The 25,906-nt window shown below is 55.6% G+C and overlaps 1 protein-coding gene across 4 annotated transcripts in view; it reads right to left on the bottom strand.

Moving 5' to 3' along the window:
• Nucleotides 1-502: 502 nt before the first annotated feature.
• Nucleotides 503-25,906, bottom strand: part of BLACAT1 (BLACAT1 overlapping LEMD1 locus) — a 34,594-nt gene continuing 9,190 nt past the window's right edge. For 2 of the 4 annotated variants that reach the window (XM_071578843.1, XM_071578844.1), the window contains exons 2-3: nucleotides 6,726-6,913; nucleotides 503-6,449 (exon numbers count right to left, since the gene is read on the bottom strand). In XM_071578843.1, coding sequence (XP_071434944.1) covers nucleotides 6,773-6,874 — 102 coding nt within the window. In that variant the 5' untranslated portion in view covers nucleotides 6,875-6,913 and the 3' untranslated portion in view covers nucleotides 503-6,449; nucleotides 6,726-6,772. Of the gene's footprint in view, nucleotides 6,450-6,725; nucleotides 6,914-16,093; nucleotides 16,144-24,795; nucleotides 25,075-25,906 lie in introns of those variants that run through there. The other 2 variants (XM_071578845.1, XM_071578841.1) reach the window with 2 other exon arrangements.

Genomic DNA, 25,906 nt, shown 5'->3' with positions numbered 1-25,906 from the left:
TGCTCCCTCCCCTCCAGCTGAATCCCAGCCAGAGATGCTCATTAAGATGTAGCCCAAAAATTACTCAAATAAATGTGGGGGTTTTCCATCTGACTTCAAGAGCCTTCGGCTGGGAGTCTTCCTGCTATTCCAGCAATTACAGGCATTGTTGTGGTGCTGATTTATGCCTTAATACCCCTGTGCTCTTCCCCACATCAATCCCACTTCCAAACACCAGGAATATCCTCTTCAGGGCCTTTGAAAGGTGTATTTTGGGGTGCTTTGAAGAACCAGCTGAGAAAAGGAGGAAGTTCATCCCACAGCAAACCCCCAGATGTCCAAATGACTATAAAATCCATACTCTAAAAAATTCTTATAAATATTTATTTATTTATTTATTTTCTTTATTCCTCTAGCATAGGAATTCCTGCAGGAAGTGCTCTGCTCTGTGTGTAGAGACCTCTGTGTGTTTATTTACAATGCCACATTTATTTTCCACACACACAGTTCTGTTTTCGGTCCCTTCCTGATGAAATCCAGACAGTGGCATAAAAAAGGACAATACAAAGAGATTTAATGCTTTGCTCCCTGGTAGGAGCATCAGGGAGATGTTTCAAGGGTTGTTCTGTGCCTTTCCCTCTTTGTCAGGGATCAATACAGGTTTATTAGGCTGGAATCAGGAAAATTTATTGGCTGGAGCAAAATCCCAAAGCAAACACTGAGATTTAAGCAGGGCTTTGTTGAGCCAGGATCAGCTGCCTTTGCCTGCTTGTGCTGGTTGTTCAGGTGCTTTTGCATAGGAAAAATCTGGAGAAAAAGGAGAAATCTGAGTGTTGGAGTCCAGTCCAACCTCATTTCTGTCTCATTAACATTTCTGCAGACATCTCAGTATCAGATTCTCTCTCTGGATTTACACTGGCATAAAACAAGGGTCCAACTTGACCCATATCTTTACACTTGTAATGAACTCCAGAGCAGAGATTAACCCCAAATATGAAACTCCACAAGTGCACCAGAGTCCTGTGGTCACCACAAATCCTTGTGCAAAAATAAAGTTACATTCAAGAAATACACTTTGGCTTTCATCAGCTTCCCTTTCTCTTTTTTTGGCCCAAAGCTAAATCTGAAGGTCCTCCCCAAGGACTCACCAGGGCTGCAAACCTTGAATTCAGGAGGCTCTGCTGATGTGCAAAAATAGGAACAGAACACGGTCAGCATTTTCCCAAACCAACATGAGCTTCCCCCGTGCCCACCTGGAGCTGCCCAAAACTGCCTGTGCTTTGTCCTTAGAATAACATCCAGAAAATGTGCTGGTTTGGGGCAGCCACAGATAGTTTTGAGCTACAGGAAGACACGTGCTCAGGGAGGTGGGAATGGGCTGGGAGCATCGAGTCCATGTCATGCACCTGGAAGAAAATCCTGTCCATGGGAAGGGAAAAGGGTGGCTTTGGACAGGTGACTTCTGGGGAAAAAAAATTAAAATTGGTTTTCTCTTGGCTACCCCCCAGGAAGCAGAAATTGCCCTGCCTGCAGCAAACAGAGCTTGTTGTGAGTCCATTGCTTGGGTGGGAATCTGCCCTGCTGTGGAGTGTCTGCCTCAGGCTCTTCAGGGTTATTTTCTGCTCCTTTTTCACATCTCCAGCAAAACCTTTAAGAATGTGTTACCAGATGAAGAGTTCAAGCTGCAGTTTTTCCTTGGCTTGCCTCCCACAGCTGGTGCATGTGCCCTTCCAGCTCACTGCACAAACATTCCTGCCTCTCACACCAGATCCTGCTCCCCTGGCAGGACCCCTGTGCTGCCTGGACCCCTCCAGCACCAGGACAACTCCACTACCAGGACAACTCCACTACCAGGATCCCTCTGTCACCAGGACCCCTCCATCACCAGGATCCGTTTGTCACCAGGATCCCTTTGTCACCAGGATCCCTCCTTCACCAGGATCCCTCCTTCACCAGGATCCCTCATTCACCAGGATCTCTCCATCACCAGGATCTCTCCATCACCAGGATCTCTCCATCACCAGGATCTCTCCATCACCAGGATCCCTCATTCACCAGGATCTCTCCATCACCAGGACCCCTCTGTCACCAGGACCCCTCATTCACCAGGACAATTCCAGCACCAGGACCCCTCCATCCAAGCCCATCTGCCAGTTTTTGGTCCCCAATCTGGCTGTTGCCATGCAAATAAACACCTGCAGGCTCTTCCCTTCCCTCCCTTGTTCCCAAGGATGCCCAATATTCACTGGGGGGCCACACTGCCTGTCTGGGCAGAGCCTGAGGCCACGCTCTGCTTATTTGGGTCATTAAAACTGATTTTTCCCCAACACTCCAGCACCATCTCCAGACCCCAACCCTTTATTCAGGCAGCTCCTCATTCCAGAGGATGTTCTGCCCCATCCCAGGGGTGGCACTGCCATCACTGCAGACCTCTGGCACTGCAGGGAAAGCTCGGGGTGCATGGGAAGGGCACGAGCTGTGGGACCCCCAAAATCCCGGTGGGGACCCAGCCAGGAGAGGCTCCAGCTGCAGCCCATGGGGAGAGGGGCCCCCTCCTCTGTGCATCCCACCATCCTCTCCAAGGGAAGCTGGATGCTTTCCTTGGGGTAATAGGATTAAAGGAGGATTATTGCTGCTGGGAACAAATGCATCTTTGGGAGCACAGCTCTCCTCTTCCTGAGGAGGGATGGAGGAGGAGGCTCTCTCCATAAACCCTGGGAACCCATGGTGTGAGGTAACAGGGATTTGCAGAAATTCCAGCTGTACACGGAGCTGGATCAGTGATGGAGAGCACAAGCTGCACCTCACATCTTCCTGCACCCCTTCCCAAGGCTGCCGAGGAACAGCCAGGAACAGGAGTGGTTCTGCAGCCTCAGCTCAGCCCAGAGGGTCCCTGCACCTTCCATCCTCCCTCCAGAGCATGGAAAAACCTTGGAAAAGCACTTGGAAACTACTGGATGGACAACTGCAGCTCATTGCCTCTGACATTAGCAAGATTTATCTACTCCAGCATCGCTCAGGTCCAGGGGATTCTGGGGTGGAGAAGTGAAAGTGGGCTGGGAGAGGCAAAGGCAGGGGAGCAAGAGGAAATCCTAAAAAATAATCAAACTGAGTTTATAAAAATGCCAGGGGTTGTGCAAATGTGGGGGAGAGAGGAAGAGACAGGGAGAGAGTGTTCTGTGACAAGAGCTGTCACGTCGCAGCCCTCGCAGGCTCCAGCAGACGCTGCCCTATTAAAACGCTGCCACAGGAAAGAGAGGAAAAAATCCCATCCCTTTGCTGTTGCCCAGTGCAGATTTGTCAGTGGAGGATGGGGGGGCTTGAGGGGCTCAGGGGGGCTCAGCTCTGGGCAGATCTGCTCCAGAAAAGCATCGGGCTGCAGTCTGGTGGGAAACAACGTGCAGATGAAAAGACCTTCAGCCATAAATCTGGAGGTCAAGTCATTATGACAGGGGAATCAAAAAGCACCACAAGCCATTTATGAACACAATGGAGGTCAATCCAGGAGCAAACCATTTTGCTCGGAGACATGGTGGAAAACATATTGTTGCTTTGAGAGCTACATCCATCCAGGAAGGTGGGAAATTCTCTTTAAAAATAACTGTAGCTCGAGTGCTTGAACATTCACACCGCTCTTGGTTCATTTTTTGTGTTTTCAAATGCACATACAATGGGTGTGGGCGAGTGTCTGCCTGTCTGCGTTTTACATTCATTAAACATCAGGCCTGGGAAGCCCTCACTGGAGACAGGAATATTGGAGACACAGGGAAAACCTGAGCAGGCTCAGAGCTGCTGCAGACACGCAGACACACAGCACACAGTGTGGTGTGTGCTCAGCATGTGCATGGCATGTGGGCTGTGTGTGCACAGCATGTGGGCTGTGTGTGCATAGCATGTGCATGGCATGTGCATAGCATGTGGGCTGTGTGTGCTCAGCATGTGCATGGCATGTGCACAGCGTGTGGGCTGTGTGTGCATAGCATGTTCATGGCATGTGCACAGCATGTGGGCTGTGTGTGCATAGCATGTGCATGGCATGTGCATAGCATGTTGGCTGTGTGTTCACAGCATGTTCAGGGGGTTTGGAACTCGATGATCTTTCAGGTCCCTTCCGACTCAAACCATTCCGTGGTTCTGTGATCATACATATGCACAGCCTGAGCCCAGCAGAGCTCCCAGCTCATCCCAGCCCAGCCTGGGGAACTCCCAGCATAACTGGGAGAACTGGGAGGCCCTGTAAAGCACCAGCCTGCTCTCCAGTGCTGCTCCAGTGCCACAGAATCTCCATAGCTGCCCATCTTTTAACTGCCACACCATCCTGGCTCTGTGGATCAGGAGGTTCAGCAGCACAGGTTACACAGCAATGAACTGGGACACCCTTCCTCACTCCCAGTAATAATTTAGTTCCTGTAAAGCCCATCTGAGCGAAGCTTCCCATGAATTTTGCCCAAAGCTCTGCTGTGGGTGCTCTCCCTGGAGCTGCCCTGCTGCCTGAGCAGCCCCAGCTCTCCACGCTGCACTCACAGGGTGGTACCTGCTCAGATTGTCTGCAGGGCCCCCCTCTTGTCCCCCAGCCAAGCCAAAACATGGGAGCATCCGCACGAACCAGGCTGGAATCTGCTGGGCTCGCTGGTGACAAATGACAGGGAAGCTGCACTGGCTGGTCCCTCACATAGACTGTGTGCCCCCTTCCATGCCCAAACCTGGAGTCCAGCTGGGAAATACCCATCTGGGAGCACTGCTGGGGGGCTGCACCACCAGACCCCACAGCTCACATCACCTGGGATTAAAGAGGGGCAAAACCAAAGTGTCCTGAGCTGCCCAACCCCGGGTGTGACACACAGTGAGTGTCCCCGTGCCCATCCCTCTGGGTGCCACCTCCCAACTGGCTCCTAACGGCACATCCCACCCCAGGCAGCTGCTTCCCAGAAAACAGGCACCCAGCAGGGAGGATTTAAAGCTTTTCACTGCACCTTGTGTTATTGGCACTCCTGGCCAAGCTCGGGTTTTTGTGCTAAATCCTTTGGATAAGAAAATAAAATAACAACCGTGTTGGTCCTGGATGTTGGTTGAGCCAACAAATCTGCTCCAAAGGGAGCTGTCAGTGGCACAGACAGCTCTGTTGGCAGAGTGTGGGGCTGGTCTGGGAGCGCTGGGAAAACCCTGGAAAAGGGAAGGATTTGTTCTCCAGCTGTGTTTGTCGCCCACAGTGGGGGCTCCTCGGGGGTGACAAAGTCAATACCCCCCTGTGCCAACCAGCACCTGCCCCTGAGCATTTGCCCTTTCCAGGGGCTGCCCTGCTGCTCTCCAGCACATCTTGAAAATGGGAGTTGCTGGTTCCTGAATGGGATCTGGAATGCCCAGGGAACTGGGCACTGAGACCCAAACCCTGTGTGTGTGCAGGGATGGGGAACCCCTGGCACCAAGACCCAAACCCTGGGAGACCCTGGTCACCAACACTCCCCAGCTCTCCCATGTGCAGAGCCTGGGGCTGTTTGGACATTCCCAGTGCGAATGTCTGCCTGAGACCCCTGGGGAAGGCACAGCATGCAGGGAGCTCCTGTATGGCTTTAGCAGAGGGTGGGAAGGACAGAGGGACAGAGTGTGGGGCAGAGGGGGATCCTGGGGACAGCCACCATGGGAAGGGTGGTGGCAGGAACAGGACTAATCTTGGAGAAGAGCAGCTCCTGCCAACAGTCCTGGGCACTGCTTTTGGCCCCAGGCTCAGAGGGTCTCCATATGGAGGTGGGGAGGGCAGTATGGAAGAATTTCAGGATTTCTGCTCTGGAGAACCTGGCCCTGGAATGAACCTCAGCTGGCCAAAGCTCAGGAATTTGGTCCCGTTCACCAACAAAGAACAACCTCCCGCTGAGCCTCATGGCTTGGGTGTGCAGGGGGTGGGGTCACACACTGAGGTGTCCCCCCTGCCCAGGGTCTGGGGGCTCCTGGTCCACACTGGTCACACAGGGAGTGGCATCCAAGCAGGGTCGGTGTGTCTGGAGCCTCCAAAACGCTCTGAGTGCTGCATCCATGGGAGCAGGAGGGCAGAGGCACAGGGCATGGCTTCTTAGAGTCACAGACAATTGCTTGAGACTTTAAAAGGAAAAATAAACCCCAAACCAGCTCCTTTCTTTCATGTTCAGCCAGTCCTTCACCAGCAGGACAACTTACCAGCCAGGGGCCAACCCTGTCCAGCTCTGTGACTCCAGGGTCTGGCCCCGGCTTTTGAAACCCTCCCAGGTCTGTCTGGTGAGATTTGCTGGAGCAAGAGCAGGTTGGCTGGTCCAGGAGGGGAATCTCTGTCCCGCTGGGATTCAGGGTCCCTCTGACACTGAGTGCTCAGCTGTTGGGGTCCAGGCTCGGTGTCCAGGCAGGTTTGCTGCAGCACCTGGATGACACCCACAGCATCTGCTTCTGCCTCCCAGCAAGGTCATTCCTGTGCTTTGGCTCTGCCCTGGCCACTCCAGAGTCTGGGAAGGGGAGAGAAAAGGAGAGAATGTGCAGTAGAAACACGTTGGAGGAGATGAACAGCTCTCCCTGTGCTCCCCCAGCCCCTGGTGCTGTCGATGGGCAGTCGCTGAGCCCTCTCCCCTTCCCCTGCCAAGCACCACCCCAGACACACCAGCTCGGCCCCTGAGCCCCCCCCAGCCCCCAGGGACACCCCGAGCAGGGCAGGCAGAGGTGATGCTGCTGGGGAGGGGGAAAGGAGGCACCGAAAGTGCCCCCGGGGGGCAGTCCCAGCATACCAAGGGCACGGGCTGGGCTCCTGAGGCAGCTCGGCAGGGTCTGCTCCTCACACGGCCGTCTCCTGCTCTGCACTGGCCTCTTCTTTCTTCCTCTTCATCTTGCAGAAGCCATGGAGCCCACAGAAGCAAGCAAAGGTGAACTGGGGCATCACCTGGAGCAGGAGAGGCTCAGGAGCACCCCGGGAGACCTGGATGGGGACAGGGAGAGGAGTCAGAGCAGCTCTTGGGGGTGCCCAGGCAGGATGGAGGATGTAGAGCAGACCCCAAAAGCACAGAACTGGAACCTGCACCCTGTACCATTGCACATGTCACCCCTCCCTCCTTCCTTCCTGCCCTCCCCAAGGCCTCCAGCCACACTCTCCCAAACTCCCCACCCAGCCAAAGGCAAGGAGATTAAAACTGTCCCCCAGCCCCTCTGCTCAAAAGCAGGGAACAATCAGCACAGAGCAGGGGACAGCTTGCAGCTCTGCTGCATATGGAGGGCTGGGAGGTGAGGGAGCCCTGGGAGAGCCCTGGCACGGGGACAGCACCGGCGGGTCCGGCACAAAGAGCCTCAGCTGAGCTCCGGGTTCCCTCCCTTTGTGTCCATTTTCAACAGATGAAATAATGCCCCAAAGCACAGCCCACATTATGGCCCAACAGCTGCAAAATGTAATTATGCAAATGAAAGGCAGGAGGGTTTAAATAAATAACAAATCCTTGCAGAAATTCTGTCTGAAGTGAGACCTTCGTTTGCTCCCCACTTTAATTTTTAGCTTTTCATAGAAACACAGAATCCCAGACTGGTGTGGGTTGGGAGGGATCTTAATGCCCATCTCGTTCCACTCCATGCCATGGGGACACCTTCCACTAGCCCAGGTTTTTCCAAGCCCCATCCAAGCTGGCCTTGGACACTTCCAGGGATGGGGCAGCCCCAGCTTCTCTGGATAAGCTTTTGTACAGTTTGCAGAGGACCAAGCCCTGATTTTGCCCAGAGGAGGCAGTGCTGGAGCTCAGAGAGAACCGAGCCTGGCCCTGCACTGCCCAGCAAGGCACATCCTCACCACCAGGGCTGTGCCACCTGCACCCTGTGGAGAGCAGAGACTCACCCGATGGAGTTTGGAGCGGCCCTAATTCCCAGCAGGGACAGCTGGGAGAGGAATTCACCACGGGGAAAAAAGCCAGAGCAGGTGGGGCCGTGCCCCCCATCCCTACACACCCCCCACCAGCCGTGATGGTGCAGGGGGTGATGCCACATCCCTGCCCTTCCACTCTCCCCCTCTCCAAGGGGCCCAGCTGCAGCACAAAGAGAGAAACATCCCACTTAATTCCCTTCAGCCGCTGCCCCCCGTCCCCAGCCATCTGGGTACCTGTCTGCGAGCTCCCAAATTAAATCAGGCTACCTCTGGAGCTCACAAATAATGACAACAGGCTCTTTAATGAGCCTCCCGTTCTGAATGGCTTCCCAGCATAGCGGCAGGTCCCGGCGTCTCTTTGTGCTGCTGCTTTTTGTTGCCAGCCTGAGAATGGGATTTTGGAGGGAACGGCTGGTGCAGGGGGGTTGGGGCCGCTCACCTCCCACCCCTGAGCCCTCCCGGCTTTGCACAGCTCCAGCTGGAGCAGGGCAGGGGAGGGGCGATGGGGAGGGGGAGCCTGGGGGGCAGAAACCCACTTTGGCACACGGGGCTGAGCCAGCACCGCCTGTCCCAGGATTGGTAAAGCTCCCACCATGGCAGGACTCCCACCGTGGCAGGGCTCCCACTGTGGCAGGGCTCCCACTGTGGCAGGGCTCCCACCGTGGCAGGACTCCCACTGTGGCAGGGCTCCCACCATCCCCACAGCACCATTCCTGCTCCTCAGCACTCCCCATATGAGCCAGGCAAACCCCAGACCTCCCAGGCAGCCTGGGCTGAGCAGCCCTCGGTGGTCCCCATGGGTGCCCTGTGCCCCCCCAAAGCTCCCTGTGCCCCCCTAAATCTCCCTGTGCCCATCCTGGCTGTCCCCCCTTGCAGACACAAAGCCACCCCAAGAGCCTGGGGGGTCTGGCTGGGACCCCAACGTCCATTAGGGACCTATTGATACATTTAGAGGAGCTTGTACCACGGAGGCTTTTCAGGCTGACCCTCTGCCTCCCATTCAGGCAGAGGACAATGATGAATGAGCCCTGGAGAATGGAGCCAGCCCAGCTGAGGCCGACGCTCCTGTTCTTCTTGAAAAGGTAGAAAAAGGATCCTGAAGGAGCAAGGAATAATTAAAAAGTAAATGAACTGGCTTGGGCAGCGATGACAGAAGCCCTGGCTGATTTGCAAGGGCTGGGCATGCTCCACAGCCCCGTGCTGCCCTTTCCATTCAAGGGAGAAGATCCTTTTGGATAAAACTCGGCTGCAGCAGAGAAAATGCGAAGAGCATTAAAAATGTAAAGCTGGAGAATTCTCTTTAGTCAACTGCATAACCCCAGGCCGTGTTTGTCACTGTCACAGTGATGAATTGGGAGCTGTCTGCAATCAGCATGCTCACTTTAATAATGGCACTTTCCCTGAGCCCTAAAAAATGTCTTTCTAAACCAGCTGGACAGAGTCGATTCCTTAGCCTGGAGATTCCTGTTTCCCTGGGATTCGCTGGGCAGCTCTTGGCACCAGGCTGACAGCAGGAGCAGCTTGGGAGGGAAGGTCCTGGGCAGGGGGAGCCAGAGGAGCAGGCAGGGGAGCAGGCAGGGGGGCAGGCAGGGAGAGCCAGGAGTGCAGGCAGGGAGAGGCAGGGAAGCAGGCAGGGAGAGGCAGGAGTGCAGGCAGGGAGAGGCAGGGAAGCAGGCAGGGGAGCAGGCAGGGAGAGGCAGGAGTGCAGGCAGGGAGAGCCAGGGGAGCAGGCAGGGAGAGCCAAGGAAGCAGGCAGGGGAGCAGGCAGGGAGAGGCAGGAGTGCAGGCAGGGGGACAGGCAGGGAGAGCCAGGGGAGCAGGCAGGGAGAGCCAGGAGTGCAGGCAAGGAGAGCCAGGGGAGCAGGCAGGGAGAGCCAGGGGAGCAGGCAGGGAGAGCCAGGAGTGCAGGCAAGGAGAGCCAGGGGAGCAGGCAGGGAGAGCCAGGGGAGCAGGCAGGGGGGCAGGCAGGGGGGCAGGCAGGGGGGCAGGCAGGGGGGCAGGCAGGGAGAGCCAGGAGTGCAGGCAGGGAGAGCCAGGGGAGCAGACAGGGGTGCAGGAAGGGAGAACCAGGGGAGCAGGCAGGGAGAGCCAGGAGTGCAGGCAGGGGTGCAGGCAAGGGAGAGCCAGGGGAGCAGGCAGGGAGAGCCAGGGGAGCAGGCAGGGGTGCAGGCAAGGGAGAGCCAGGGGAGCAGGCAGAGGGGCAGGCAGGGAGAGGCAGGGGAGCAGACAGGGATGCAGGAAGGGAGAACCAGGGGAGCAGGCAGGGAGAGCCAGGAGTGCAGGCAGGGGGGGCAGGCAGGACTCAGCACAGCCTTGCTGCAGGGACAGGAAGGTGCTGGCAGGTGCCACCAGGCCCAGGGGTGGGATGCTCAGGCACCAAGACCTTTCCTTTCAGCTCATTTTCTTGCTCTGCCTCAGCTTTGCTATTTCTGGGAGACGCTGTTGAATTAACTTTTAGAGACTTTGGAAAAAACAACAAGTTTTGCATCTGAAACCCTGAATTTCAAAGCTGCTTTTGCCGCCAGCGTGTCGGGCTTTTTCCCTGGGAAATGAGATCATTTGCAATGGAAATTGCTCCTGTATTTTTGCAGGGAACCGAATGGAATTAAATAATTTGTAATAAAATGTAGAAAAGTTCCCCGAAATTTCATTTTATTTGCCTTTCATCATGGCCAGTCCATCCACATACACATCCACAGCCAAGATTTCTAGGAGTGGCTGATGATTTGGAGATCACCAGCCTGGTTTTCTAAAATCCACTGAGCAGACACCCTTGGAAGAGTCCCCAGAGACACAGCTGGGACTTGCAAGGGGTTTCCTCTGAAGCCTGGAAGTCCTGGGTGCTGTGGATGCTCCACAGCTTTGTCTGGGAGTTTGTTCCTTTCATTTTTAAGCATCCAAGGCTCAAGTCCTGCATCCCAGAGCTCATTGCTGGGGCAGCCTGTCCCTGTGTGGACACAACCCCTTTCCCACCCTCCTCCCAGCCACAGAACCCACCCAATTCAGCTGTTTGCCAGCCAAGCTGACAAACTCATTATTTCCTGGGGTTGCTTTTTATTTTCCCCCACAAACCTCGGACCTCTCTCTGCTTACAACCAGTCCTAAGATAAACCCAACTTCAAAGCAGCTTCTATAATGAGCAGCAGTGCATTAGAAACCCAACACCAGAGGAGCTGAGGCCGGGCTAAAACCAACGTGAAAAGAAGCACCATCCCTTTAAGGAGAGATAATGAAGGGAGAAGATGTTGCTTGGCATGTTTGCAGAGGATCACTAATTAAAACATCGCTTCTGTAAAGTCTGCTGATCCCATTGATTCTTCCCCCCACACAGTTAATTTGCTGCTAGGAAGGCAAAGTCACAAGGGTCCTCATTATAAAAATTTCACTGGCTGCAGCTAATGGTTGTAATTAATAGGTGCAATAAATTTCAAATGGGCAGCCAGGGTGTTCATTAGCTGTGGGCTGACTCAGCACCGGTGGCCTCACCAGTTACTAAATAACCCATTTCCAAGCAGACAGAGGAGGAAGGTGCTCAGTGGCACAACTGGTGCATCTGTAATTCCCTGCCCAGGGCAGAGCTGAATAAATAATTCCCGGCAAGGCCTGGATTTGTCTCTTTTTGTCCCGTTGGTGAATTGTCTGTGTAAACCTCCTCCAGCCCCCGGGCAGGGAAGGGGGGGAGCTTTTCCCAAAAGATGACTGACCTGGATTTCATGTGGGACCAGCACTCAAGCAACTGAACCCTCTGATGCAAATCCCCAGTGCTGGTATCACATCCAGGCCTGGGCTGGGTCTGCCTGTTGAGGATGTGGGGGGGTTTAGTGCCCTGTTTTTTCTCTGGGCATCCTGAGCCAAGGATGAGCTTTAAAATCCCCCAAGGTCCTGCTGAGCATCATTCCCTCTGTGGAGAGTCCCAGAGCTGCAGCCCCAGAGTGCACCAACCCTCCTGGGGCTGGGTGCTGCCACAGCTTTGATTAAAAAATGCAATTTTTAAGTTCATTATCATCTGGCTGTAATTAAAATCTTAATGATTGGCACACTTTCCCCCAGTTATCTCCTAGAACTGGCACCCACGGGGGCTGGGTGACCCAGGAGGAAGGTGGTGCCCTCTCAGAGCATCATCAGGGCTGCAGGAAGGCAAACCCATCCCAGGGCCTGGCAGGATTTGGGAGCTGGTGCTCTGGGGCTTCCCTTGCCTAAAGTCAGAATTTCAGCTGCTGCCCCGAGGGCTGAGCAGGGGCTGATTGGGCAGCACGGGGGCTGTGTCAGGGCACGAGGCTGCGATTGCCCTCCCTGCAGGGCAGCACAGGACAAGCCTGAGCCTCTCCCAGCGTCGGGATACGGGAGCTCCACACCCAGCTCGGGGAGAAGCCTGGACAGCGGATGCCTCAGTCATTAATGGCAGTTATTATCTCTAATTAGCAGCTTGTCCTGCTCTGCACATCCACTCCTGGGAGCTCGGGAAGGACCAAGGAATGCTGGAGGGGTCTGGCTGCTCCAGCATTTGCCTTTGCCAGGTGTTTCTGGGCATGGAACTGCCCAGGAGTGCCTCTGAGGGGCTCCTCGAGCTCGTTTCTTCAGACCAGTGAGGGGATGAATTGGGATTTTGATGGCTGCCTTTTTAAAAATAGCTGTGCCTCAATTCTCAGAGATGCTCTCAGCATTCCAACTGGTCCAGTGTTTTATTTAATGCCATGAATGTTTTACAACCCAGGGCAGCCGAGGGGGTTGGCAGTGCCCAGCCCTGGACGTGGGCAGCAATCAGAGCTGTGCTAATTGAAAGGTGACTGGACCTGCTGCTGGGAGGTGGATGCCAGACAGGCTGAGAGCTCACCTGGTGCTGGCAGCATCTCCTCTTCACACTGGCCCTTTTCCAGGGGTCCCTGGCAGTGCCTTCTGCCCAGCAGGGCTTTCATGGCAACGCTTGTCCCGTGTGTGCTTCCCACAGGCCCCGCTCAGGCGTCCCTGAGGATGGAGCAGACTGAAAACCACAGGGCAAATCTCTCTGCTAAAGCCCCTGTGCAGTGCCTGGGGGCACTGGGGCTGGCAAACAAGGGCGAGAGATTTGGCACAAAGTGCCCAGCCCTGGCTCCTGACCACCAGACAGCCCGGCCAAGGTGCCCACTCCGATTCCTCCCGGCCCAGCTGCTCACTGGGAAGCACAGCGGGTTGTGCTCCCTCTGTTCCCCTCTGCTTCATGCCTGCCTTGCTAAAGGAAAAATCAATAGCATGAAAGGTGGTGAGAGCAGCTCCCAGGGGTGGAGGGTCTCACTGGCAGAGGGCAGACAGGCTGCCAATAATCCTGCTCGGAGCTGCTTTGCCTGACAGCCACCGAAACCTTAACAGGGGCTTGTGTTTGTGGCTTCCTCAGCCCTGGAAGTGCTCAAGGGCAGGTTGGACAAGGCTTGGAGCAACCTGATCTAGTGGGAATTGTCCCTGCCCATGGCAGGGGGTGGAACAAGATGATGTTTAAGGTCCCTCCAACCAAACAATTCTATGAATAATTTTGGTGACTGCGAGGACCATCCAGAAAGGATTTTGGTCATTATTTCCCCACTGCAACACTTTGAGTTGCAACAAAAATGGCAAAAATGGGACTCCTGGTGGATTTTTGGCTGGCTTGCCCTGCTGTCCCCTCCTTGGCACCCTCACTCGGTGCTCCCCAGCCCAGTGGGGGTGGTGGGGCCAAGCCATGCGTGTCCCCCCTGCCTGGCGTGAATGGCTCAGGGCAGGCATTGTCATGGGGGAATTTTCTGAATGAGCAAATCCTCATTAAAAAATAATTAAAACTGTCTGGCAAGATTGGCTTAATTCCTTTCATTTTGACTGATGGTGTTTAGTTTTGATGATTTATGTGGCACAGTCTTGCCAGCTCTCATGCTTTCATTGTTGGGGCTCATGGGATTTCATGATTTTCTTCCTTCCACACCTCCCTGAGTCATGGGATTACAGCTGAATCTCAGCTTTCAGTCCTTTTCAATGACTATTATTTTTAAAGATGCATTCCAGGCTGGTGAAATAAACTTTTAAGCCTGACACCTAATGACTCAAAGCTTAGGAAGTGAGAAAAGAAAAAAAAAAGAATGGAGGAATTGCTCGTTTCCTGCTTGGCAAAGTGGTTTGGAACCCCCCAGAACTGGGCAGGTGGTTGTGGAGGTGGAGGAGGCTGCACTGGTGGGGTCTGGGGTGGTGGGGCTTGGGGCAGTGGGGTCTGTGGTGATGGGATGTGCAGGAATGGGGTCTGTGGGGATGGGATCTGCAAGAATAATGCCTGTGGTGATGGGATCAGCAGAGATGGGATCTGCAGTGATGGGATGTGCAGAAATGGGGTCTGTGAGGATGGAACCTGCAGGAATGGGGTCTGTGGTGATGGAACCTGCAGGAATGGGGTCTGTGGTGATGGAACCTGCAGAAATGGGGTCTGTGAGGATGGAACCTGCAGAAATGGGGTCTGTGATGATGGAACCTGCAGAAATGGGGTCTGTGAGGATGGAACCTGCAGGAATGGGGTCTGTGGTGATGAAACCTGCAGGAATGGGGTCTGTGGTGATGGAACCTGCAGAAATGGGGTCTGTGAGGATGGAACCTGCAGGAATGGGGTCTGTGAGGATGGAACCTGCAGGAATGGGGTCTGTGAGGATGGAACCTACAGGAATGGGGTCTGTGGGGATGGGATGTGCAAGAATAGGGTTGGTGGTGATGGGATCTGCAGTGATGGGATGTGCAGGAATGGGGTCTGTGGTGATGGAACCTGCAAGAATAATGTCTGTGGTGATGGGATGTGCAGGAATGGGTTCTGTGCCAGGTTGGGCAGCGGCTCCAGCCCTTGGAAGTGCCCTTGGCCTCTGCCTGAGGCTTTTGTTCCACGGGGTGCAGGTGGGATGCTTTGAACAGTGTGAGAACAGCTCCTGCCAATGCAAAGCCGCCCCCCTCGCCCTCACAGCCCCTTGGCCAGCGCTGAATGGGCCGGCGGTGCCTGAAAGGCCGTGCCCCCCACCACCCCAGCCCCCTTTGTGTCCCCACCCCCTGCCCCATCCGTCTCACTAAGGCCCTGTAAGGCTTCAATGCCCCCTTTCACTTGTGGTTTGTTCCCAAGGAAATCTGAGGGATTCAGGGGGGCTCAGGATCCGTGGCTGGGCGGAGGTGCTGGAAGGTGCAGTCCCTCCTCTGTGTAGCCCATGGCTTTTCGCCCTACATGAGTTAGGGAAAGCAATCACATAGGAATAAAAAGCCATAGACCACAGCAGAGGGCTTACCCAGGATAAGCCAGCAGTCTTTGGGAAAAGGAAAGGGAAAAGGGAAAGAGGAGGTAAAGAAGTGACGCTTCTAAGTTGTCTTCCCTCCCTGCGACCAGGTGGGAGCACAACCCACTCCCTCCCTGCAGGAGGACCCCCAAAACCAGGGTAAGTTCCCACCCCAAACACCCCTCAGCACCGTGGCATCACGGGGTGGCTTCTCCTGGGTTACCCACAGGTCAGGAAAGAGAGATCCAGACCTGGCATGTCTGCCCCCTCAGCAGGAGCCTGACCCCGGGAGGAGGCCCCTGTGCTCCGCCTTTGTGCTCCGGATGCCGTAATGAGCTGTGGCTGCAGGGACAGCAGCCTCCTGCAGCAGGGGTGATGCTTAAAGGACACCATGCCAGAGCCTCAGTCAGTGGCAGGATGACCACGGAGCAGCAGTGGAATGGTTTGTTTTCCCTCTCCCTGGCCACAGCTACACCTCATCTCTGTCAGTACTTGCTATTCCCCAGCACATCTTCCTGTGCTGCTTTCAGGATCACAGTAAACCTGATAAACCTTGAGGTATTAACCAGATAATCGACCTGGTTGCCAATGGAGCAGCACAAATTCCCACCAGCAGATCAAGTGTCCCTTTCCGAGGAGTAACGTGCTTCTCAGCAAGGGAATCCCATGGGATAAATCCCTCTTGGAAGCAAGAGGGTAGGAACACTCACCCTGGGGTGTAGCCATCCCCTGCCCTGCAGCTGTTGGGAAAATCTGATCCTTTGGGCCACGGAGCGGCTCAGCAGCAGAACAGGGAGCCAAACCCCTCCCCGCGGCCCCGCTGCCCGCACAGCTCACCTGGCTGAGGCTGCAGAGGCAGCGGATGCTCAGCCGAGGTGCATCCAACAGACCCGCCTTTGTCGGCTGAGACAAAGGGCTAAAGAAAGGTCTGGCTGCGGAGCCTCCCCCCGCTCACCTCCCTCCCCGCCGCTCCCCCCGCGCCCTCCGCCGAGTTTCTGTCCCTCCGTACCCACAAAAGCGGCATCTCAGGACAAGGGGATGCGTTTCACAGCCGCGGCCACTCCAGCAGCTCCTCCGAGAGCTGGGCACAGACATTCTTCTACAGAAAAGCCTCTGTACCTCCCCGCACCTGGGGAAGCTCCTTGGGTGGCACCAAAACTGCCCAGGTTGTCCTGGGAAAGCACCGGCCTCGGCCTTTATTGCCCCCCCCTGCCAGGAGCAGTGACTGCTAATTGCCGGGAGCTGATGAGGTCAGCTCGGCTGCCCAGGGGAGGAAACTCCCTTTCTTGTTGCCCTCACAAGGATCTTTGGGAAATCCAATGTTCCTAAAACTACACAGCAGCCAGGCTTGGCAGTGGGGAGGATTTTGCCAGCTGTGGTTTGTAATAGCAGTGAACACGACGTTGACCTGCAAACCAAACTCCTGGAGCACAGTGGTGGCTCGGACTGAGTTTTTTTCCGAGGTCTTTCCTCATTTAATTCTCTGATATGAATGGTGAGGAAGAGAAGCCACCATGTACCCCATCTGTGACACAACCACGTTTCCCTCCAGCCCCTCCACAGGACGGGGCCCCACAGGAATCCCAATATGGAGCATCATTTATCCTGGCAATACATCCTTGGGAGCAACCATTGCTCTGGGAAGATCTCCTGGGATAACCCCAGGTCTGGGGGTGCCGGCCCAGGAGCCCCTCAGGGTCCAGCACTGCCTCACCCCTCTGTCCTGGAGGGCACTAAGGCTCAGACCCAATTTCACTGCACATCGCACATTCCAGGGGGAAACCTGCCACAATGGCTCTTTGGGATAGGGCCCTGTGGCACTCAAACCCTTCCCCAGGCCCTACCCAACACAGGGCAGCTCCAGTGCCAGGCTGCTCTCCCCAGCACGGGAACAGGAGGGCACGTGCCCATCCAAGAGCCACCGTCCCCACTCCACACCGCAGGGACCCGAGGACAGCCCGGAGCCGCCGGCCGAGCACGGCTGACCTCACCTTTGGCAGCGCGGCATCCTCTCCGCGGGAAAGGCCCCGTGCCAGCCATCCCTGGGCTTGGGATGGCAGTGCCCGCACCGTCCTCTCCTCCCCTGGTCCCTGCCAGCAGAGCCCGGGCAGCGCAGGGATGCTCAGGGATGCTCAGGGATGCTCAGGGGAGCGGGTGCCCCGCGCTGCCCGGGGTGGTCACTCCCATCGCTCTGAGCCCTGGCTGGTTCGGGGGTCTCAGTTGTGACGCCCCGACCCTTCCCTCGCTGGCTGCCACCCCAGCACCCCGGGCCCGCCGAGCCTCTCTCGGGCACATACTTGAGATGGTTGTGCACCGAGGGGCCGGGAGCGGCGGGAGGGAGGGAGGAAAGGAGGGAGGGAGGGAGGGAAGGAGGAGGGAGGGAGCGGGGGGTCAGGTATTTCTCCATCCCCGGCTCCGGAGAGCCGGTAACAAAGGCGCTATTGAACTGCAGCCTCTCTGGTCTGTGAAGCAGAAACCTCTTGTATCTACTCCAGTGCCTTTGATCTAACTCCCCCAGTGGGATGTATATTACTCATGTCCTGCTGCTCGGGCACTGCTGCCAGAGCGGGACGGGGGGGGGGACGAGCCCCTGCAGTTGAGAAGTGTCCCACCAGCATCAGGAACCCGGTGCCCACCTCCACTCCTGTCCTTCCCTCTCTCCTACATCTCCTCTCCATCCCCAACCCCTCCATCCTCGCAGACCCCAAACTCGGGATCTGTGCGGGCTCCCAGCGCTCAGCCGAGCGTGGAGGCAGGAGGAGCAGCGCTCTGCGCCTCACATTCCTCTCCTGTAATTAAAGCCGGTGCTCTGGGTGGAGGGGGAATTTCCCAAAGGGTTTTACTGGCGTCTGGACAAGGGTCAGACAATGAGAACATTTGACAGGGTGCCCAAATCCGCTGTATCTTGGATACGCTCAAAGCCTCCCCCGTGCTGTTCGTCCCAGGCGCTGCTTTGGGGGAGGTGGGGGCTCTTTGGGCAGGTTGGGAAGGCGGGGGTGAGTTTGGGGACTCTCTCACGATGTCCTCACAGCCTTCAACCAGCCAGGCTGCCCCAAAAATGCCAAAGCTCAAACAGCACAAGCTTGTTCTGAAACTCCATTCCCACCGGGATGCCTCGGGAAATGCTGGGTAGAGGCATCAAACGCACCTTAGAGACTCCCAGCACTGGGACTGATGCCTTAAAAAGGGCCTCGCTGCCATCAGCAAAGTAACAGCCTCACTCCCTGGGGAGCCAGGGGCACTGGGGGCTTATCCTGGTTTTGCCAGTCCTGGGGGACACTGGGATGTTCTGACAACCTGGCTGGAACCACCCCAGATACCCAAAAGCACTTTGGAAATCTTCCTCTCCTGCCTTTCCAGTGCATTTACAGAAACCCCAGTGCCTGGCAGGTCCCATGGCACCCAGGGGGGCACGTGTGGGAATCACCTTTGGAGCAGCCAGACCCCTGGGGTGCCCACATGGCAGTGTCCAAAATGAGGGTACCCAAAATTAGAGCACAAGAGGAAACCTCCCTGGAGCCAGGGGCTCTTAGTGCTGCTTCACCTTCTCCTGGGGCTCATTCCCTCCTTCCCCAGCTCCCTGTCCATGTCTCAGGTGTGGGGAGAGCCGAGACACGTGCAGAGACTGTCCAGGGCTGCTCCCTCCCCTCTGCGAGGTGGAGGGAAATAATAAACCCCAAGAACTGAGATGGAAAGGAGAGCTGGACAGATGGACAGACAGATGGATGGCTACTCCAGAACACACACAGAGCTAGCTGGGAACACCTAGAGGATTTTTTTACACGGAGAGCCATACGAGCTGCATCCCAAGAAGGTGGCATCAGCCTTTCTTTTAGGGGATCACCTGCAGTTCCCCCTCCTCAGCCCCAGACTGGCTCATGCCCCAGGGCAGGGGCCCCAACCCTGGTTAGTTTTTAAACATGAACTATTAGAACTTGGGGGCCAGTTGAAGTCAGAGTTGGGCAACGATCCATTTTCAAGCTGTCTTGACAACTGGCTCCAGCACAGCAAGATTAGATCTACTAATCACATTTATAAGGCGCCCAGGATCATGAATTGGGGATTCAGAGAATATTTGTCATTGTAACAATGTCATTTCCCAGCCTTTACCTTGTTCTCCAAGTCATTATGGTTGGACTTCTTGGCTTTATAGAAACATCTACCAGGGAAAAAGGAGGCTCCAGAGCATTTGCTGGATTGGTGCTCTGTACAGCTGAAGGGGCACGTTGTCACTTGTATGTCCCATGGATAGGGTGACACTGGGGTTATTTATGGATTTTAATCAGCTTTCTCATCACCTGATTTTCTCCTGATAGCTGCTTTAACAACACAGTTGTAACCCAAATCTTTCCAGAATGCTCTATAAATCTTCCAGGCTGTAAAAAGGGGAGGCCAGGTAAGCTGAGCAACCCCCCAGACCCCTCAGCACATCCATAACGCTCAGGAGAGCAGCACCAACCTGCTTCCCTTGGCTCCCCAGAGCTGAAGATGAGACCACACTGTCTCCAGCACCTTTACTGAGGCTTTCCAGGGAGATGTGCTCCATAAATCCACGTTTGCAGCCAGCACAGCCCTGGCAGCAGCACAGGCAGGGAGAGCCCAGCCAGAGCCCAGCTCCTTCTCCAGGAAGCACCAGCAGCCCTGGAAAACCCACAGCAAGGGCCAAAATCATCTTCATTTTGCAGGTACACATCACATGCTCCTGCCAAAGCACAGAATCCAGTAGGATTTGTTTTAAGGAGGGAAAATGAATCCTTTCATTTCTGGCTACTTTAGCACTTTGCTTTTTTCCCACAGGGATGCTCACCCACCCCTCTCCAGGAGCACAGACACTGTTTCCTGACACCCTGGCAGCCCAGGAGATGTGTTTCCCCTTCCAGTGGACATTCCAGGGTCTGGCTTTCCCCAGCTCAGGGACTTGGGTATGGAAACTGGGGCTGGTGAGGTACTCAGGGGGGAAGAGGCTGCCCCCAAACCAGGCTCCCTCAGGCCTGGCTCTTCCATGGGTGCCTGAGGCTGCTCTAACAAGCAGAAATGTTCTCACTGGGACCACTTTGAGCCCAGGGGAATATTTTGCAGATCCAGCTCGTTTGTAGCAGTCAGCTTTAGGTACAAAACCAGCTCTGAGAAGCTGCAACCTTTCCTTCCCACTTTTCCATCTGGAACAGCATGCCACTTCCAGCTCTCCTTCCTTCTTACCAACATTACTTTTTTTAGGTGACTGGAAATGCAATGAAAGGTTTTTCTCTGGATGAAACAAAATATTCTCCAACCCTAAATGATGTTTTATCCTCAGCTTGCTGAAAAAATTCAGAATAAATTCATTTGGGTTTGACCTCTGTGATCTCCAAACCAACAAACCAATTCTCAGCAGAGACCTGCACCAAGAGACCCTTGGAGGGTCCCCAGGACCCCAAGATCATGATCTGTGTGTCCTGAGTCACAGCCATATGATCCTGCTGAACCCCAAAGCCCTGTGCTCAGCCCCACTGCACACTGCAGAGCATCACTGGTTCCCTTGGATTCATTTCAAGGTGGAGGGATGAGAGAGCAGCGAGGGAAGGGCTGAGATAATGACCCAGATCTGTTCCTGCACACTCGCCATCAATTTGCCACAGAGCCCATTAGGAGAGGGCAAGTGCAGCTCAGGAATGCAGGTAAGGCACTGCTAACAAGATCCTCCCGGGCCTTTTAGCACATTCCTGGGCACAGATATCTCAGCTCCCGCAGCCCCAGCTGTAATTAAGGCTGGCCTGGGAGGCAGGAGACGCCGCAGGAGCCAGGGGGGAATTTGTCTCGATTTGCTGGAGCAGCCACAGGGCTGGTGAGGGATGGCCTGGCTCTGCAGGGATGGGGCTTGATGTTCTGCCTCCAGCAGGGATGGAGGCTCAGTGGTCCAGCTCCACAGGGATGGAGGACTCCATGGGCTGACAGGCAGGGTCAGAGGAGGAGGGTGAGGAGAGGAGGGCAAGCACTGCTCCCCTTGGATGTCCAGCAACCTGGGCTTGGGAATGGAGAAAGATGGTCTGAAGGATTCAGTGACCAGAAACAACCAGAGCAGAGGGAACAAAAAGGTGGAGGAATTAGAGGGGGAAGGTGAGGGAAGAGCCTTGTGAGGGTTGGGGGTCCCTTGACCAGAGGCAGAAAGCAAAGGCAGGATGAGCATCAGCTCTGCACAAGTGGCCACTTCAGCTCCCCTGGGGAGACACTTCTGTGGGCTCAGACCTGTCTGAGGTGAGTCCAGTGATGTCAGAGACATCACCCTGGGCACAAGCTTGGGAAGAAAGAGATCAGCTCATCTCCCACCATCATCAGCTGGGGCTGAGCCCACCATGACAGGCTGTGCTGGGGGAAGTGGCCCTGCTAAGGTGCCTTTCCCATCCCTCACAGAGCACATCCCAAACCCCTTTGCGTGTGACTTCACCATCACATGCACGAGCTCAAACAGCCCCAGAACTGGCTCTCTCCTGGGACAGGAGCAGGGACAGCTGCCAGTGCTCATCTGGAACTCACACCATGGCTTGACACTGAGCTTGAAGAGGGTCTAACCCCCTGTACCCACCGAGGACTAGACTGTGACCCCTGTACTGGCCCAGCAGCTCCACTGACCCCCAGAGCCCCCCCAGCTCAACCTGCACATCAACACAGGGTTCCTGGCAGACACTCCATCCAGTCTGTCCTGTGCAACCCATCTGGCTGCACCATGGGGCACTGCTGTGCTTCCCACTGGGAACTGCCCCCTGGATGCACGAGGGAGGCCAGTGGGGCAGGGAGAGGTGGCAGCTCTGGGGCTGAGGGGACCCTCCCCATGTGTCTCCTCATGTTCCCCATTGCAGGCTAGAGAGGATCAGCAGAGCTGGGATGACTGGGATGGAAACAGGGTGGGTTGATGGTCTCACCCACGTGGGAGCTGCCCTTGTGCACCTGTGTGAGGCAGAGGGTGGTTAAGCCTCACGCAGCTTTTCACCCCCTCCTGGAGTTTGGGGGGTCCTGTCTTGGCACTGAGAGGCCAAGCTGGCTCTTGACTGGGCTTTACAGGGTCTGCTGTGGTCCTGCTGACCAGAGGGAAGATGCTGACCACCAAACCCAGGCTGGCCCTGGCTCTGGGCTGTCCTGTCAGTGCAACAGGCAGTGGGCAGGGACACTGTAGGAAATGTGGAAATGGCATAAGAGACATGTGGATTAGCCCCTGGAGAGGGAAGAGTGGCATCCTAGAGGCAGGTTGTACAGCTGGAGAAGTGGGAGCATCATGGATGCATCCTGGGTGTCAGGTCCAAGGTGAGGCAGACGTGAGATATTTGTGTTTGGTTGCTCCCTGTAACCAGCAGTTTATCATGTTCTGCTGACAATGTGACACCCAGACACACAAGGAGAAAGTCTGCTGGAGAAAAGTGTCTCTCTTCCTCTTTGGAGATGTTTCCTCCATTGCTCTCACCCTGCTGGGCAGGGCACCAGGGTCCCACTGCTGCCCTCCAAGGGACAGCCACACCTGCAGGGAAGACCAGCCCCATGGGGAGATCTTTAAGCAGTGTGAAGGTGTCCCACGCCTGTACCTGAGCCTGCTCTCCTTGCCTGGAGCCATCCCAGCCCTGGTCCCACCCAGCCCTGCTGCTGAAGGTCTGCCATCACTCCCTGGGGACACACAGATGTCTGCAAAAAAACGGGAGGGGACATCCCTTGAGTCCCTCTGGGCACCCCCAGCCCGCTCCTTGGGTGGTGGTCTGGAGGCTCTGGCACCTTCCCCTCTCCTCACTGTCACTGAGGCTTCTGCTGGAGGAAAATTCTCCTTCTCCTTAACAGGCTATTGCAGTCCAGACACGTGAGTGCAGCAGGCACTGGTGCACACACACACACACTCACACACTCACATACAGAGTGCACACACACACACACCCCTCACACACACACTGACACACACACTGACACACACACAGAGACACACACAGAGACACACACAGAGACACACACAGAGTGCACACACACACACTCACACACTCACATACAGAGTGCACACACACACACACCTCTCACACACACACACACACACCCCCCTCACACACACACACACACACACACTCACACACACACACACACACACACACACACCCCTCTCTCTCTCTCTCTCACACACACACACACACCCCTCACACACACACTCACACACACACACACACACACTCACACACACACTCACACACACACACACACACCCCTCACACACACACACACCCCTCACACACACACTCACACACACTCACACACCCCCCTCTCTCTCTCTCTCTCACACACACACACACACACATACAGAGTGCACACACTCACATACACACACACACACACACACACACACACACACACACACTCTCCCCCCTCTCACACACACACACACACACACACACACACACACACACACACACTCCCCTCTCTCACACACTCACACACACACACACAGAGGGCTGAAGTCACTGCAAAACCCATTGGGACCCGTTTGGGCTGCCCAGACCCGCCCAGCCCTCAGGACACCCTCAGCCTGGTCCCTTCGGTGTCAGTGCCCTGGAATAACCACAGGAACCAGGCGACACCAAAATCCAGGCAATTCCTACACCTCCGACTCATTAGTCTCCTTTCCCTTCGCTGACATCACCGCTCAGGTTAAAACATGCACCACTTCCCTTATCTTTCTTTGGGATTACCTCATCGGAGAGACCCGGAGAGCCTCCCTCTCCAAGTGCCCAATGCCAGCGCTGGAGCTGCAAGTTTGCAGCCAGAGGAGGGATTGCTCGACTGCAGTTCCAGCAGCACACCCAGCTCTGCCGACCACACCGGCACCTCCTCCTGCTCCCTCGCAGCATCCAGGGACATTCAGCAAGGCACAGGCACCAACAAATCTGCTCTTTGCCCTTGAGAAATCCAAATGCACTTCTGCACCAGGCAGAGTTTCTCTTTGCCTGCAGACAGGGGCCGGTCCATGGATTTTACACTCACTATAAACAACGCCAAAGTGTTTGCACACACACAGAGCCCAGTCCTCCAGCCCCCACTTCGCATGGCAAGACAAAAAACTTACCATAAATGTTAAATTTTATATATCTGGTATCATATATCATTGCACAAAAATATATACATACACAGGAACACTCATTCCGACACTGAAACCCAACAGTTAATGAGCTCACGTGTAATTAAGCTGGTAGGTATGTTAACATGTGTTGCATATAATTCTGTGTCAACATAAGTAATGTGAATACACGTGAATATACACACACACACCTTCACAAACGTCCACACAGAGACGAATTTAGGCGAGTTGGTGATTATTCTCACTTAAATAGAATTTAAATTTTTCCAGCTCATCAGCTACATCCACAAGAACAGAACCACAGCAAGGCAATGCCACCCGTCAGCTACAACGCTGCAAACAGACTTAAACCTCTACACTCCCATACACGAACACATTTTCAACATCCACTACGAACAGCTAAAGGGCTGGGGTTGCTTTGGGATGCTCCCAGACTGGCATCCCCGGGGATGCTGTGCAGGTAACACTCCCGAGAGCGGAGGGATTCAGGTGCCTGCGGGTGGTTTGCATGTGCTCCTCGCCGATCCCATGCTACGCCGAGCGTGCAGCCAGAGTCCCCGCTCACCCTCACACACACAACTCCTCCAGGCAAGGCTCCAGACAAAGAAAGAAAGAGAAAAACGCCGTCTTACTTTTTTTTTCCTCCTTTTTTACCCCCCTTCTCTCTCCTCCTGCAGCCTCAGCCGCGGGACTCCGAAGGTTCTTTAGTGGAGGTTAAGAAAAGCAACTTAAGGAACCGCCGAGCGCTGCTCAGAGCCGAGCGGAGGGAAGGGCGAGAGCTTTGCCAGCGGAGAAGGGAAGGAACAAAAGCCCAGCGATGCCAGAGCGGTGCTGAATAGGTGTCTTCCTAATTGTAAGGGGATTGTGTGGCTGTGTGTGGCTGCGGGGCGGGAGGAGGCGGGTGAAGGGGCGATGGGGAGAGGCCTCCCTCCCTCTCTCCCTCCCTCCCACGCCGGCTGGGGACGGCCGCCCGCAACCCCGGGCTGAGGTTGTGCATAAATTACCTCCCGCCGCTCTCCCCATCGCAGCCGCGCAGTGTTCTGCAACCCCGCACTGCTCCCCGCACTGCTCTGCATCCCCGCACTGCTCCCGGCACTGCTCTGCATCCCCGCACTGCTCTGCAACCCCGCACTGCTCTGCATCCCCGCACTGCTCTGCAACCCCGCACTGCTCTTCATCCCCGCACTGCTCTGCATCCCCGCACTGCTCTTCATCCCCGCACTGCTCTGCATCCCCGCGGATCGCCGCACTGCTCTGCATCCCGCACTGCTCTGCATCCCGCACTCCTCTGCAACCCCGCCAGCTCCCCGCTCCGCGCATCCTGATCCCCGCCTGGGGCAGGGATGTTGGCTCTCCCGGCTCTCCCCGGCTGTCCCGGCTGTCCCCGGCTCTCCTGCCTGTCCCCCGCTCTCCCCGGCTCACCCCGGCTCTCCCCGGCTCTGCCCGCTCTCCCCACCTCTCCCGGCTCTCCCCACTCTCCCCGGCTCGCCCCGGTTCTCTCCTCTCTCTCCCTTCCCGCTTTGTCTTCGGCCCCGTCTCCCAGCCAAGCAGACACAAAAGAGCCTCTGACCTGGGAGGAGAAATCCCCGTTTCCAGCAAAAAAAAAAACCCTCCCCAGCCGAGGTCTCCGGTGTGCGCTTTCAGCAGGGGAGGGAGTTAAAAATAGCTGGTGGAGATCAACATCGGAGGCAGCGTTCCTTCCCTAATGAGTGTAATTAGCGGAGTGAGGACGGAAGCGTGTTT

This window comes from Pithys albifrons, chromosome 28, assembly GCF_047495875.1.
Source record: "Pithys albifrons albifrons isolate INPA30051 chromosome 28, PitAlb_v1, whole genome shotgun sequence".
Lineage (NCBI taxonomy): Eukaryota > Metazoa > Chordata > Aves > Passeriformes > Thamnophilidae > Pithys > Pithys albifrons.
This window is presented reverse-complemented; position numbering and strand designations above follow the sequence as displayed.